Source organism: Abramis brama (genome assembly GCF_963993115.1).
Source record: "Abramis brama genome assembly, chromosome: 11".
NCBI classification, from domain to species: domain Eukaryota; kingdom Metazoa; phylum Chordata; class Actinopteri; order Cypriniformes; family Leuciscidae; genus Abramis; species Abramis brama.
The window spans coordinates 10,022,021-10,039,231 of NC_139973.1; the positions used below are offsets into that span (position 1 = coordinate 10,022,021).

The 17,211-nt window shown below is 34.9% G+C and overlaps 1 protein-coding gene and 1 long non-coding RNA gene across 2 annotated transcripts; one reads left to right on the forward strand and one right to left on the reverse strand.

The window, feature by feature from the left end:
* Window positions 1–116: 116 nt before the first annotated feature.
* oxtra (oxytocin receptor a) lies at window positions 117–10,355 on the reverse strand. The gene is made up of 3 exons (XM_084129009.1): window positions 10,254–10,355; window positions 8,872–9,963; window positions 117–2,019 (listed from the first exon to the last, which is right to left on the reverse strand). Exons 2-3 carry the CDS (start codon window positions 9,776–9,778, stop codon window positions 1,769–1,771), a joined length of 1,158 nt encoding a protein of 385 aa, XP_083985135.1. The 5' UTR covers window positions 9,779–9,963; window positions 10,254–10,355; the 3' UTR covers window positions 117–1,768.
* A 4,394-nt stretch (window positions 10,356–14,749) lies between these two features.
* On the forward strand, window positions 14,750–16,398 carry LOC311091944. The gene is made up of 2 exons (XR_014608185.1): window positions 14,750–14,900; window positions 15,955–16,398. It is a non-coding gene; the product is annotated as an uncharacterized lncRNA (long non-coding RNA).
* Window positions 16,399–17,211: the final 813 nt, after the last annotated feature.

Here is a 17,211-nt window from a genome sequence, read left to right on the forward strand (position 1 = left end):
CCTTGTCCTCTTAAACATGTTTTCTTCAGACTATTTTATAAAGATGAAGCAGCAAACATAATCATAAGTATTTAGAGCAATATTAAGCAAAATATGTAAGTGGAATAAACACTTTAATCTTACTGATTACAATACTCTTTCACACAAGACAAACAACCATAAAAGAGTCCTTCACTTTTAAAAACAAATCAGGTGTTTGTCATATTTGATTAGCATGATGCATTGCAGAAACATTTTGCAAAGAGATGTGGTCCTCTAAGCTGGACAGTAAAGTTTACATGTAAAATAATGAAGAACAGTGATAACAAGAACATGTATGTGCCAAGAATGAAAAGTGCTTGTGTTCTTAAAACAAACAAACAAACAAAAAATCTATTTTGACAAATCAAGTTCATTAAAAAAGAGCAACTGGCCATATTTCTCAGTAGCCCATCTTGTATTCAAATCTGCATGTACTGTAAGCTGCTTTGTGTAGTGAGTGACAGTTGCCTCCTTATAATGCATAAGGGGTGTTTCCACGACAACGATGTATTAAAAACGGAAAAAAAAATGTCATTGCATTTTTGTGTACAGGCAACAACTTGTCAAAATGATCCCCGATTAAACGGGTCCGTGAAAACGACTAAAAACGCTGTATTATTCATGCCAGGCCAGTAGTTGGCGATGTCACTTTGCAAAGAAACACTACGCGCCTACAGACTGAACACGTAATACGCATGCGCATGACGTCACCGTTTTCACAAAGTAGCGTTTTTGTTGTTTACATGGAGACGATAACGGTATCATTTTCAAAGACTTGCACTTTGAATCCCGTTTTCAAAAGTTTGCATTTTCAGGCCCCCAAAACGCTTTTTAAAAATACATAAAAAGCTTTAAATATTTTGTCGAAAACGGTGTTGTGTAAACAGCTCATGAAATGATACAGTCCTACTGTCGTCTTCAGTACAAAGTATGTCAACTTCATCTTTGACAATAAGTAGTGAAATTTGTATTACTTTTCACTGCTTTTCTTTCCTTTTTTTCTGAATAAGCATAAGGTTGAATAATGGATGACAAAATTTTTGGGTGAACTATTCCTTTAAGGTTCAGTGGTTGTGCATGTTTACATCACATCGGGGGTATTTACACTCGGACACATCTAAGACACATTTAAGACCGACAGAAATCCGATCTGGTGGCTTGAGAATCGGCCACAAGTGTAAATCCATCTAGCTGTTCAGGCCATATGCAAACTTTGCTCCTCCTAAACAGATCTATGTCAGTGGAAGAAGCTTTTATGTGGCACATAACAGCTGTTGTGTTTTGTACCACAATCATCAGAGCTAATTCCCCCACATCCTGCTTTCATGAGCTACATCAAGCACAGCAAATTTTGGTGCCCAGCACCAAGACACATTTACGTGGTCAAACAGAATGTGTATGCACAACTAGATAGCCATTCAAACGATGAAGACGGGTGACTAGACCATAAACATGGTCAGAATCAAACAACGATTCCTCTGTAATGTTTAGAAACACAATACATGAAGGTAAAGAACAGAAGACTGCTGCATGCTCAATGTCCTCAGAGATAAGAATACGGGTGAAAAGAAGTGGAGTAATTAAAATGACATTCTGAATGATTCCCAAACGAAAACACAGCCGAAGGAAACCGAGTGTGACATTTAGCTTGCATTGCAGTCTTGTGTGGATTTACATTTTAGCTTTCTTGTCCTTCATCTGACTTTCAAATTGTGAAGCAAACAAAAGGTTTTGAGGTGCATCTGGTTTATGTGACGGAGGTCTGGGTGATACTCCGCTGGCTGCTGGTACTTTTGATGACGTAGGTGGAGGAGTTGCTCTTACGGGAATCTTGCTCCGGATCATAGCGGCATTGAGAGGACTTCAGATAGAGCGTGGAACAGCAGAGCAGGTTCTGCTTAAGGTCATGGAAGAGATGGCCAGCAAAAAACATGTAGATCCAGGGGTTACAGCAGCTGTTCAGACTGGCCAGCAGCATGGAGATGATAAAGGGCATTGCTGTAGAGGAAAAGAAACAGCTTTAACTAAACAATGTAAAGAGCAGAACAAACATTGTATTCCAACTGTGTGGTCTTGTTTTAACCTTAGGTTAAATATTCTGCGCTGTCAGTGCTTTCGTAATATTGTGTCTAATGTATTTTATTATATATTGACTATAAATAAAGGTTCTTTATTGGCATTGATGGTTCCATAAAGAACCTTTAACATCCATCACATTTCCATTCCACAAAATGTATAAAATATATAGTGGAAACATGTTTTTTTTTTGTTTTTTTTTAAATGTTCTTCACACTAAGAAAAACTTCACTGAAAGGTTCTTTGAGGAACCAAAATGGTTCTTCTATGGCATCACTGCTAAAATCCATGTCCATGTTTTGGGAGATGCTGATAGTTATTTGTTGAAATTACACACTTACACATTACATACGCCTCTGCTGTCTCCTTGTATGGATATCAACATACAGTGAGAACATAAAATTATATGAATAAGGATCATTAATGTTAAAATTATTTTCTTAATTTGATATACACAAGCACAGAGGGAAAATGAATAAGTTCAATAATTGCACATGACCTCAATTTCATTGTAACCAAAGTTAAAATGCATTATAATATATGCAGACTCCTTGTTACATCTGAAATTGGTTGTTCGTTATGTGTTTTGGTGCATTATACTTTCTAAAGGTGTGTTCAATGAATAGATAAGTATTAATGTATTGTAAGTGTGGTTAACAATGCATTATAAGGTTAATTACAGGGCATAATTAATTTATTAAAGATACTTTGTAACACTTTAGTTTAGGGTCCAATTCTCACTTTTAACTAGTTGCTAGCATGCATATTACTAGGATATTGTCTGTTTATTACTTATAAAACACATATTAATGCTTTATTCTGCATGACCAAATTCTACATCCCTTAATCCTACCCCATACCTAAACTTAACATCTACCTCACTATTAATAAGCAGTATTTGGAGTTTATTGAGGCAAAGGTTGTAGTTAATAGTTAGTTAATAGTGAGAATTGGACCCTAAACTAAAGTGTGTAAGTAAAGTGATACCAATAATAATTCAAAGTTGTAAATAAAACAAAGATTAATCGACTATGTTTTATGAGAAAATACTATTTCAATCTTTCTACTTCAAAAATTCACATTTAATTCAATGTTACTTGCCGTTTCTTTGTAATTATTTAAAAAAAAATCAGAGTGAAAATTGTTTCAAAGGAAATCCTACACTATTGGGGTTATTATTTTTCAGTATAAGAGTGATATTTCCTGCCGAACTGATATTTGAGACCTATTTGAGAGTATATAGGGTAGTGTCCTGTATTTAATCTCATACAGAGCAATACCTCAGATCTAATATTAGCACAGATCGAATCTAAATGAACAACAGCAATCTGGGGAAGATGAAAACAAATCACTGGGAAGACATTAGACACTAATTCAACAGTCATTTGCAAATGAAGCAATTTATTTTGGCTAAAGTTTGGCTAAAGTATCTTAATGAGTGCCTGTGCCACTGTACTGTTTATCTTTAGAAGTCCAGAAAGGAAAAAGGAAAACAGGGAAAGCTTCAGTGTCATTCAGCACAGTTTCCCAAGCTCAGACATGCTTTATCACTATCTCCAATCTTGTAGGGATAAGAATAACCTATGTAGCATTGAAAAATAATTGGTGTGAGAAGTATGATGTCAGATGACTTCTTTAAAAAAAATAAAAAACAGTGTTTGTGGACTGTGGTTTAATCGTGCAATCTGTCACTGAGCTGTCCTTCTAAAGATCTTATACAAGCAGACAAATATAGACAGAATAAACAACAGATTGTTTGCTAGCTCATAACAATGCTGAAAGATCTGCTAAGCTAGAAAGCAGGAGATGATTGACTAATGTAAACTCATTTTGCTCCTATTTACATTAAAGCAATGAGCCAATCAAGGTCATTCATTACTGGGGTATTATCGTCATGGGAAAGAGGTGTTCTCAGGCATGAGTAGAAGTGAAAACCATGGTTTGTAGTCACTTATAGCTTCTTTAAAACGATGGAAAAATATGACATACACTACTGTTCAAAAGTTTGGAGTCATTATGTTTTTAAAAGAAATTAATACTTTTATTCAGCAAGGAAGCATTGCATTTATCAAAAGAGAGAGTAAAGCCATTTATAACGTTCAAATAAATGCTGTTCTTCTGAACTTTCTATTCATCAAAGAATCTTGGAGAAAAAAAGGATCACTGTTTCCACAAATTTCATGATTTTGCATTAATTTTGCTAATGTGATCGTATCTTAAGACAAAAATTGACAATCAATGTTCAGGTATTTTCACTTGAGGGAAAAAAAATATCCAAAACCTGCAAATAATATGCATATAGAAAACCAGGTCAAAAATCTGAGCACTAACATGGTCTGAATCACCATTAGAATACTGATATGACTTTGCCATACTTGGGTAGTCCTCAAATACTATTGTTAGTATGCAAAGAGGAAATGAGAAGCAGGTGATAGTAATCAAAATTCTGACTGACTGTGTACTGCGATTAAACGTGACATGCCTATTGAGGTCTATGTATATGGGCTGGGAAATAAATACATTCTCCTGAGAAAAGGATGACGCATGAGGGTAAAAAAGAAGAATCTGATACATGAACCATGATTCCATCGAAGCCCTTTTCCCAAAAAGTCTTTCAGAAAATACTGTGGTGCATTTTAAAAAGACATGTCTGTGTCAGGAATAGAGAAACAACCAAAGATGTTGCACTGGTTAGGCTATGTAGGGGGAAAAAAACACCTAGAGGGAAGCATCCAAAGGAAGTAATATCTTGAAAATCAGTTATGCCGGTCTTGACAGTACACCACAGACTCTACAGAAGAGCAAAAGGGAATCTGAGAAGCTGAGAACATCTTAAAACATAGTGTATAAACTATGAAACCACACATTTATGTGCATTCACGTGAAAAAAAAAGGTCTGAATATGGAGAAACGGAGAACAACTAATGCTGCCTTCACGTGCTATCAGTAAATAAGCGTTTCCTAGTTAAAAATTGGACATAAATGCCCTGTCAAGTCGTATTTACTACTGGAAAACTTTGAGAAAATTTTGATACCCGAGTTTTATATAAAAACTTTAAACATGGTGGAGGAGAGAACGATTGCTGCTGTTGACTGGTATTCTTATAGTTTTTTCCACAACAGGTACATCGCCTCATTAATGTAGTGATTTACATATATGAATAACCATTTGAAGCACATTTTATGATTTAAATTGTACACAGCGAAAATGGCATGTATTTGACACAAACTAGATCTAGATAGCTGTGAATGTATCCAGTAGCGCTGGTATTTTATAGGGTTGTCAACGAATGGGACATTCTGGCTTAAAATAAGATTTCTACAAGAAATAGGCAAGAATAAACTTGGTGTCCTCTTCTTATTCCTATTCTTTCTGACAACAAAGCACTTCATGTGAAGACCTCATAATCACGACTTCAGAAGTGGGAAGTAGGAATTTTCCATCAGCATGTGAAAGCAGCATAATTCCCAATATTCAACAAAACAACCATGACCATCACAGATTTTCAAGAAGACCAAACCAGTAAATAATAATACAATTTTTGGTGGGTAAAAAAATATCATATTAATGTTCTGTACACATTGATTAAATAAGGTTGACAAGAACTTGTTTTTCAGTGTACATTTTTGTCCAGTTGTGTGGTCATTCGCATCAAACATCCAGACACAAAGTTTCTCCGTTTGATCCTTCAGTCTCTCAGAGTAAAGGAAATTGAATTTAGAAATGAAGGAGTAAGCAACAAACCCAGATAGGGCTCCAGTCAAGAGTATTGCTTTTCGGTTTGCTAGTTTCAACCTCCTATTTGTGCTGAGCTCACAGGAGTCAGAGAAAACTGGGCAAGCACATCTCTGGACTATCGGCAGTTAGATCAATGAACAGAGAGAGAGAATGAAATCCTTTAATATGAAGCAATGAAAAAGAGTTTCCAGCCTGCAAAAGTGCTTTGTTCTGCACACTTCAAGTAAGATTTACAGAACATTTGAACAGGATGCCAAGCTAGAAGATGATCTACTTAAGTACTTTTTTTTTCATCAGGCTAAAAACTATTATAGTATTAAGGTACTTGATCTTTAAAACACTACTGTTTAAAAGTTTGGGATCGGTAAGTCGTTTTGAATGTTGAATCTACTGTATAGGCTGCATTTATTTGATCAAAAATACAGTGAAAAAGTAATATTGTGAAATATTATTATTTAACATCACTCTGTTTGTTTGTTTTTTGAATATATTTAAAATATAATTTATTCCTGTGATGGCAAAACTGAATTTTCAGCAGCCATTACTACAGTCCTCAGTCTTACATTATCTTTCAGAAATAATATGCCGATTTGGTGCTTAAGAAACATTTCTTATTATTATCAATGTTGCGAACCTGTAATAAATTTTTTGAAGGGATTATTAGATTAATAGTTCAAAAGAACAGCATTTATTAGAATTGTTTTTTGTTTTTTTTGTGACACTGTAAAAGTATTTACTTTCACATTTGATCAGTGTCCTTGCTGAATAATAATTAACAAATCTTTCATACCCCAAATATTTGAACAGTTGTGTATAAGATAAAAGGTCCATGCAACTTTCATTTTAGAAGCCCTATACAGGTCAGTGAGTGTAATTTGTCCTAATGTTTTACTGTTAAAAAGATGAAAGACTTAGTGGAAAGCTTTTTTTCTCTTGTAATTAAAGTAAGAATCATGGAGATGAGAACAAATCTAGTGGCCAAACCTGTAATGACATTGCCAAACTAAACGGTCTCAAAATAAAGCAAACATAAGCAAGTTCAACAAGAAGTGTCTGTTTTCGGCTTTCGTTTAATCTTATTAGCCGCAGCTGAGGTTTGAACACATCAGATCATCAGTGTTATAAATCTAATCAATTGGTCTTGGCCAAAAGAAACATATTGTTTCACACATTTGGGGAAATGTCATTAGTAACTGCATTCCACTATGGCTGTGTCAGTCACTGTTTATGCATAAATCTGTTCAGAGTTGTCTTAATATTTATACTTTGTGAATGTTGTCCTGAACTTGCCATGATGTGTGAATAATCATCATGGTTAAATATTTTGTATGGTGGAGGTCATGATGCAAGTCAGTATCTCACACTCTCTTTCCTCCGAGTCTGATAATATACAATTTTTCTCTCTGAAGTGTGCGACTTGTGACCTGACCTTACTCTCTTTACTTCAGGACAAACATGGTAAATCTCATGGCAAGAACATTGTTCACTGACATTTTATTTCAAACACACAAGAGAAGCCATGCAGTAACCTTGTAACTCTGACGAATCCAACTTTTGAGCTTACAAAAATATGAGTTAAAAATCCATCTATTGGTATTTTTAAATAATGTATTGTTTATGTAAGCTCAAAAGTTTTAGGGTTCCTAAATGTCTCCTTCATACTGAAAACTTGGACTTTTGTGTGCATGTAAAAACAAAATGACTTTATGCAAACAATTTATCGATCGAGCACATGATTTCATCAAATGTAATGCAGCATTAATGTCATATAGCTGCATCATTCTATTATTCAAGACAACTGTTATTTATCACCAGTTCTCCCTGGATTTGTTTGGGTGGGTGATTTCTCATACTGCAGACGGTCATGATTTAAGCGGTGTAGCTCTTCTGAATATTAAGTTTTCCCCGAGGCCGGTCTTTATAGCTCCGCCGTTTATAGCGGAGTACATCTGTAGTGATTTAAAAGTAAGATGCCCACCAAAGCAATCCTAGATCTGGACTGATAGAACCTTATTAATCTTATCCAATGAATTTCAATACATTAAAACCAGATTCTTTTCTTGTGCCTTGAAAAGAACACTTGAAAGAACAAAATAGTCATGGTCAGGAACCATCTCACATGAACTCGGCTACCATTTTAATTTGGTCGGCTATATCTTAACTGTGTAGTGCCAGACTGATAATTGTATATATTAAACTTTAAACCATTTCAACGTGAGAATAGCTTAGCATGTTCAAGTATGGTAGATGAAAATAAATCAGTCTAGAAGAAAGTGAGATGGGGAAAGTTTCTTTAAGTAAAGTTACAGACTTCCAATAGCAAGCAGCCTTCCTAATTGGCCAACAAACTGACTGAGCCTGTATAGGCTAGAATCCCTTTAATTAGTGAGGTAGGGTGAATTCAGGTTGGGTCACTTTTTGCCATCGAGATTGCTAGCTATTTTAAAAAGATATATTTAAGTTTTCTTTTTGATCTATTTTTCATTTGTTGACTGTTATTTTGCAAATATCGACCTTATTTTTTTAAATTTAATTTCATGTTTTCATGATTTAGGCCTATTAACTATTAAGTTTATGAAAAAACACTTGTGATTATTATTATTATTATTATTAATGCTCTTACCATTAAAAAGTAGCATATTATAAAATAAACTTTTTTAATATGCTACTATTATGCTACTTTTAATATGCTAGATTATTGGTTGACCAGTAATAACTACTTTGTGATAGCTTTAACTGTATAGTATTGATATCAGTTTTGTTAGCAGTTTAATAACTTAGATAGGCTAACCTAAAAGATTATTTATTTTTGATAGATAGATATAGATATAGATATATAGATATAAGTTGGCAAAATTGGGGTGGGAAAACTTTTTGTAACTTCCCCAAAATAGCAATAAAATGAAAAATCCAACCAATTGTTAATCGAACTTCCTCACCAATGCCATCAGTTAACAATAAGCCCGCGTCTCCATGTAATCAATTTCGCATAGGCCTACAGATAAAACGCTTATCAAACTGTTCAAGAAACTTACCTTCTCTTGGTGCTTCAGGATCCCATGCTGACCACATCTGAACGGAAAAAAACGGAGTCCAGCACACTATATAAGCCAGTACGATGACAAAGGTCATTTTGACGGTGGTGATTTTGGCCTTGGAAATAAGTTTGACGCTGCTGACCCGCGTGAGCGCGCTGCTTTTCTTTGCTTTGGTTGTGAGAGTGATACACGGGTCCTTATTCGTCTTCCTTTTAAAGTTTTGCCATATTTTAAAGCTTATAAGTCCGTAGCAGACGCTCAGAATGGTCACTGGTATGATGTATATTGTCAGACTAATCCATGTAATGTAGGCTTTCGCTCCCCAAGGCTGCACGAAATCTCCCCAGCAATCGAATACTCCTGAACCCACTTCCCGTAAGGAGAATATATAAACCTGTGGGATGCTTAAAAGTAAGCTTAGTGCCCACGAACAAATCACGTAACAACGGTCCTTTCGCTTGTGTAAAGAACGGAGTGGCTGACAGATTGCCATACATCTGTCTATGGACATCAAGACCAGCATGTACGTTGAGGCGAACATCCCAACGGTCTGAAGATATTTCACCAACCTGCACAGTATGTCTGGTCCATAAAAGCGAAATGTGATGTCCCAGATGAGTTGAGGAAGAACCTGGAAGACAGCCACGACCAGGTCTGCGATGCTGAGGTGCTTCATGAAGTAATACATGCGAGATTGACTGTGCTTGGCTGTGTGGATTGCAATAAGGACGCAGAGGTTCCCGGCGAGTGCCAGGAAGAGCACCAAGGACAGTACAGTAACTTCCACTTTTGCCACCTCTTCGTTCCGCTTCAGGGGGTTCACCGTCTGGTTCACGCCGTAAGTTTCATTGGTGACGCTGGAGTTTCTAGTTGACTCATTGAAAGACCAAAGGATGTCCTCCATGGTGCCAAAAGCGCACACCTGCTTCTCCACAAATGTCAGAGAACTGATTATTTTTCCTTGCGCATAATCAGCCAGTACATAGGCAGCCTTTTAGCTTTACAGGTGGCACTATCTCCAGGAACAGGGAAAGCCCTTTGCTGCTCAGTGATGATCCCTCAGTTGTTCTCAACCTTTACTGCTGTGAACTATACACACAATAAGCATTATATATATATATATATATATATATATATATATATATATATATATATATATATATATATATAGTAATCCAGCACATTTAGCCTTTATTGTTTTTAAAAATAGTACAAATAGTAGCCTTATAAGCATGTTTTTAATGATTTATAAATTAAATAGATGCATTTATCCAGTAATTTTCCATTTAAAGATTATAAACATATAGCTTAATAGTATTTTAACATTGAAAATATATTTTAACATTGTAAATATAATTTTTAATTGTGCAAGTACTTACAATTATTATCCATTTTATTAGTTTTCCAGCTGGCAGAGTTGGTGTAAAGCAGAGTCCTAGATGTGGAGAACCTCCTTTGCTCTCACTCGGCTCGCACTGAATGGAGCGCGTCACGATATCACCACTTATACATCTTCTCAATGGTTTTCCTTACCCAAAAATACCCATGACTTCCACTGGGGGTCCGCGTGCTCTATTGCAAATCAGTAAGCTCCTCTGAAACAGTCCGAAGCCTGAATGGCTTCTTTTTTTTTTTTTTTTGCATGTTTACAGCCTTAATAATCTTTCCTTTTTATTAAAGGCATTTATGATGAAAATTAAGCTATTTGTAGAGCAAACAAATAAAATGATTTATGATGGGAATAGAGCAGAATCAGGAGGAGAAATTTCCTTTTTGTAAAGGAGATAATATAAAATATCGGTAACACTTTACAACAAGGTGCATTAGTTAACTACCTTAGTTAACATGAACTAAGAATGAACAATACTTTTTCATAATTTATTAATCTTAGTTAATATTAATTTCAACATTTACTAAGACGTTATTAAAATCAAAGGTTGTATTTGTTAACTTAATGCACTGTGAACTAACATGAACAAACAATGAACAGCTGTATTTGTATTAACTAACATTAACACAGATTAATAAATACTGTTACAAATGTATTGCTCATTGTTAGTTCATGTTAGTTATACATTAACTAATGAACCTTATTGTAGACCCAAAATATCCTTAAACTAAATGAGGTTATAGATAAATATTAATAAGACATCTTTCTCAAGTACATTAACAAAAATATTAGACTCATTCATACAAAATACCAGCCAGAACTGTTATCACTGAATAACATTTATCTTTGGTGGCATGTGGTTGCAGCTCATGTTTTGAATATCCACCTCAAGATGACTTATTAGTATGCCCCAAACAGGCCTTATCACACTCCATCAACTGAATGCCCGAGTCCTGATCTGCGTCAGCATCTCTCAGTGGACGCGCTGCATATACCAGGGTCAGGAGGATTTCTGAAAGTCAACACGCTTATAAAATAGTGTCGACCAAGGGAGGACATCAACAGTCAGTTACGGAAATTACATAACTTATGTCTGACGAAAACATGTTTTCATAACTTAGAATTTAAAGTAATGCATTGGCAAAATTTGTTGTCACACTTTTAAATTTAGGTATGTTTTTTACACTCTCAGAAAAAAAGGTACACGGTGGTACAAATAATGTTCCTCAAAGAACAGTTTTGTACCTTTTCAATAATAGTACCTTTAATGGTACAGGAAAGACCACTGATGATACTGTTTGGTACCTGTTAAGGTACAATTGAAATGAAGGTACATAATTGTTCTCACATCAAGGGTACAGTTATGGACCAAATTACTATTTCATTCATGATTGGTTGCTGTGTTGAGTATTGTGCATAGCAACAAGACACTGATTGGTCGAAATCGCTTCAGCCACGGAAATTTCCGAACTGACAGCGGGAAGCAGCTACACGGCTGCAGTGCGGTCGAGATTATTTTATCAAACTTGAAGAAGACGAAATTTAAAGGTGAGTTCTTATAATTTATGTATATATTTAGTTCACAAGTCTAAAATATAAATGTTTCAGCCACTTAACGTTATTTTAGCGAGTTGCTTTGCTCCAAATGCTTTTTAGCCATTTGACTTGTAAGTTATAACGTTACACTTTTTAATTTTTTTAATGCAATTATTGACTATTATTAAGTCATCACGTGTACAATATATGGCGTTTGTTCTCCATTATCCACCATAACGTTAACTGTTAAATGTTAACTTTGCTATTAGGCGACATGAAACTGATTGCCCAAGGTTGCTGCAGCCGTTACTGCATTTTCAAATAGACCGGAGAGCGGGAACTTCGGGAAACAGATTACGAGCACGGAGCACCACCACAAGCCATGGCCTCCGCCCTCGTCAGAAGTACTTTGGTGGCTGGACTCGAATTATAAGACGAAGAGAAGAGGAAATTCAAAGGTGGGTTTTATGTTTATGTTTAACCAAATAAAATGTATAAAACGTTACAGCTACTCAACATGATAATAGCGAGTGTAACGTTAAATAGCTTATTTGTACGAATCCAGTCAGTGATAGCCGTCTGCATAATTTTTAAAGCAATTGAGTTTCTGTGTCGTAAGTTCACATTTAAAACATTATTGTTGTAAATGAATGCTCAACCAGAGGTGCCATGCTGGTGTAGCCTACTTTACATTAGTCCACAATGCGGTTTTGGAACAACGTGATTGAGCGCCAACGAACAGTGCGCAGATAAAATAGTTGATCACTCGTTCTGTTTTTGAATGCGATTAACGTTACCGGATTCTGTCCTAAGTAATATAAAGTTACATGTAATATACTCAGCTAATGTGTCTTTGATTTTTAGATCATGATGGGGTAAACTGCATGGTAAACTGTCAGTGCTGGTCATCTGAAAGTCTTCCTGCGTCCTCAGCTGTGAGGCAAGTATCAGTACAATGTGTTATTTGAGTTTCTTAATCTTATGATATTCTTTTTTCTGATGAGGTTGAATATTTCTAAGACAAAATGTTTGCCATAATGTCAGAGTGATGTCAATCTTGATAAAGCACAGTAACTGCACTTCAAATGAACTCTTCACTTAACTGAAAGTATATTCACCTAAAACTCTGACACTCACAAAGTATGGTAACGTTAGCATACCGGTACCAAATGTCAATATGAAATGTAATGTGTAAAATGGCAATGTATTTCTGTATTTATATTTACATTTTCTATATGATATGTGCAACATCTGGAGCAAAAAAATATTCAAAATCAATAATATAATAATTTGCATTACTACACTAGCTTTAACATAAAATTAAAACATACATTGAATTTTTTTTTAAGTTCAAAAATAGAAAATGAAATGTATTACAGAAATTAGATGTTTAAAATGTTCAAGCAAATATTATAGCAAAACTATAATTTAGGTTATTTTTCCTAGTTGCTTTTACACTCAAAGTTAAGGCACTTGATGCAAAGATCATCTTGGAATCCTTTTTTTAAATCCAGATTGAATTTTGCCACGTTCATCGTGGGTATTTAATAAAAATGCAATCATAAGTGTCTTAACTGTGAGTGTAAATGCAATTAAGGAAAATAGCATTTAAATTATCATTTTGCTACAATTTTACGTTGAACATGTTAAAGGGTTAATTAGTTCACCCAAAAATGAAAATTCTTTCATCAATTACGAGCTTTCTGACCCCCCATAGACAGCTAAGCAACTACCACTTTGATGCTTTAAAAAGTTCCTAAAGTGATTGTAAAACTAATCCATATGAATTGAGTGTTTTAGTCTAAAATTTGTGCTGTATGATGAACAGGTTGAATTTAGGCTTTTATTCATCAATTCACATCAGATAATACGGTAAAAGGAAGCTCTAGCATGTTCCCTTGACATGCGAAAACAAATGAGGTTCATTCTCGTGTGTTGCGCAGCACGTTTGAGAAAGAGGTTTGTTCTCACGTGTCAAGCATGTTCGGTTGAGCTTCTGAAATCTGTTCATCATATAAAGCGATCATGTCTTATGAAAATTTGAACTACGGTAAACTGCTCGATTCAAAAGGATTGGTCTTACGATCTCTTTATGAACTTTTTGAAGCATCAAAGTTTTAGTTGCATGGACTGTCAATGGGGGGACAGAAAGCTCTCAGATTTCATTGAAAAGATCTTCATTTGTGTTCCAAAGATGAACGAAAGTCTTACAGGTTTGGAACAACATGAGAGTGAATAATTAATGACAGAGTTTTTTTAATTTTTGGTGAATTGTGCCTTTAAACATCTCTAATCATTTTGTAATATGTTTAAATTACCGGTATATGTTAAAACAAGTGTAGGAGATGGCTAATTTAATTATATTATTGAATTTGAATTGTCACTTTGCCCCAAACATTGCACATATGGTATGGAAAATGTAAATTTAAATAAGAACATTGCCATTTTATATATTACATTGCCATTTTGCATATTAAATTTCAAAATGTCTTTTGATACCTGAATGCTACCATAATAAAGAGATCGTAAAATAATTTGAATTGAGCAGTTTAGTCCAAGTTTTTCTGTAGAGATACAATCATTTTATATGATGAACAGATTTAATTTAGGCTTTTATTCACATAAAAATATACATCAATTCACACATCAGTTGCGGTAAACGGAAGCTCAATCATGTTTGCTAAACGTGCGAAAACCGATGATGTTCATTCTCATGTGTTTTGCAGCACGCTTGAGCTTCCGCAAGAACCACTGAGGTTTGTTCTCGCTTGTCAAAGCAAGTGCGGTTGAGCTTCTGTTTGTTCAATGTTTAAATGTGAATAAAATCCTAAATTTAATCTGTTTATTATACTAAGCGGTAATCTCTTCAGACATTTTTTACCAAACTTCTCAATTCAAATGGATTAGTTTAACATTTTACTTTTCTGGGTATTTTATATGAAGCTTTAAGTGAATCATTTAAAACTTTGTGGGAAATGTAAAAATGCAGAAAGTTTTTTTGTGTGTGAAAATTGTTTTCTTATCTGCATTTCAGTTATTCCAGAAAATGGACCGAATGCATGCTGTGGTTGATTTAAGGTGTTTCCAGGATTCCTTAAAGGTATAGTTCAGCAATTTTTTTTAATTCTGTCATTAATTATACACCCTCATGTCATTCCGAACCTGTAAGACCATCGTTTATCTTCGGAACACAAATGAAGATATTTTTGATGAAATCCAAGAGCTTTCTGTTCCTCCATTGGTAGCCTACGCAACTAAAACATTCAAGCCCCAGAAAGGTAGTAAAGACACCATTAAACTAATCCAAGTGACTCCAGTGGTTTAACCTCAATTTTATGAAGCGATGTAAGCTTTGTTTTGCCAAAAAAAAAAAAAAGAAGCATAATTTACCTCTATATTTACAAAATAATATAATCTAAAGCACATTCATGGAACAACACCCGGTCTTGAGTCAACACAATTCGCATGCGTCGTAGTGCTCCCCCTAATAAATAAAGTGTTAAATTGTGTTTTTTTGCTAAAACAAAGCACCTGCATCGCTTCATAAAATTGGTTAAACCACTGGAGTCACATGGATTACTTCAATGATGTCTTTCCTATCGTTCTGGGCCTTGAATGTGTTAGTTGCATTGCTCCCAATGGAAGGACAGAAAGCTCTCAGAATTTCATTAAAAATATCTTCATTTGTGTTCCGAAGATGAACAAAGGTCTTACAGGTGTGAAATGACATGAGGGTGAGTAATTAACAAAATAATTTTCAGGTTGAGGTTTTTGAGGTTGTTAATTTGAGGTTGGCTAAGCTGAAATCCGTTATAGAAGCACATTACATGGATGCCAAACGAGATGTTGAAGGATGTGTAGTTCACCCAAAAAATGAAACAGTCAATGGGGCCCCATTGACTTCCATAGTATGAAAAATATTCTATGGAAGTTAATGGGGCCCCATCAACTGTTTAATTTTCGATTCTCAAAATATCTTTTTTGTTCAAGTTAACAGATTTGGAAAAACTTGAGGGCGAGTAAATGACAGAATTTTCAGTTCTAGGTGAACTATCCCTTTAAGTCTAGAAGTGAAATTTGAGCTTGTCATTGGAAGTATAAATTTAATAAATTTACATCTGTCTTTACTAATATTGATTCTTCATTATGTTCAGGAAGAACCGGCTATCTCAACTCACTGTGCAGATCTTGGGAACGTCTTGACTGGACGTGTCTTCAGTGAGAGGAGAATCTTCAGCAGTGTAAAAATGGAGGGATCTGAAATTGCCAAGCAGTTCGGTTGGATGATGGTGTTTTAAAAAGTTAAATAAATGCAAGGGTATTGTGTGAAAAGTGGGGGGAAAAAAACAAGTCTAGCTTTGTTGTAGATAAGAAAATATATTTTATGTACTGTAACATTTTTGCATTTTAAATTCTTTCAAATCTTTTTAAAGAAGTGATATTCTGTTAATTTTGCTAAGTCTTTATTGTATTGTGAAATCTTTGATGTATTTACACAAAGATATACTTTACTGTAAGTTGGAATGAAAGTATTCAAATGTTCATATGAATTTGATATGTATTTACAGAAATTATTAAATTGATGCCTTTTTGATTCAGTTGTTGAATGTGCTTGTTATTCAGTAGAAAAATAGCCTTTCTCGTAGGAACAAATTTGACACAGTTAAGGTACAAAGGGGCTTGTCACTGGGGCGGTACCTTAAGAGATCAAATTTGTACCTTTGATAAAAGGTACAATATTGTACCAACAAGTTTTTAAAAACAAAAGGTACATTTTGGTTTGCCCATGGTACAAATCATGTCCTTTAAGGTACAAACTGGAATGGAACAAATTTGTTCCTCTATATTAAGGTACAATTTTGTACCAGTAAAAGGTACCGCCCCAGTGACAAGGGTTTGTACCTTCTTTGGTACAAAATTGTACCTTTTTTTCTGAGAGTGTATTATGAACAAACAAAGAACATGTGTTTTGCTCTTGAAATATGTTGCTAGTCTGTGATATGGAGAGGATTGGAATATGTCATTTAAATGGACTATAACAGTTCAAAGTTAAGTAATGGATGCTATAACAAAGAAAAATTCTATGTGTTAAGATCACCAAATTATCATTATAGACTGACACTGTGCAATCAATCGACTGTGCTAAATCGCCCACTTTGCTGTCACTCATAACACCCATCAGTGGAATGTCTTCAATGTGCCAAACAGGTCAGCTTCAAGAGGGATAAATCACTCCATGCTACAGCAACCTTCATGTTTTCCATCCCCACTGGTATCTCACCATCACTCATTTGTTTGGACGTCACAGAACCTCAAATATCCCATGCGGCCATTGCAAGAAAATGGTTTGTTCGACATAATCTAACATCTTACCTATTAAACAATGGCCACCAGACCTAAAGATAAGTCAT

Excerpts from the sequence above, each read along its gene's own strand:
- oxtra (XM_084129009.1), bottom strand. The coding sequence starts at position 9,778 with ATGGAGGACATCCTTTGGTCTTTCAATGAGTCAACTAGAAACTCCAGC. Across the intron at positions 2,020-8,871 it reads TCCTGAAGCACCAAGAGAAG|CAATGCCCTTTATCATCTCC; the intron begins GTAAGTTTCTTG and ends TTTCCTCTACAG.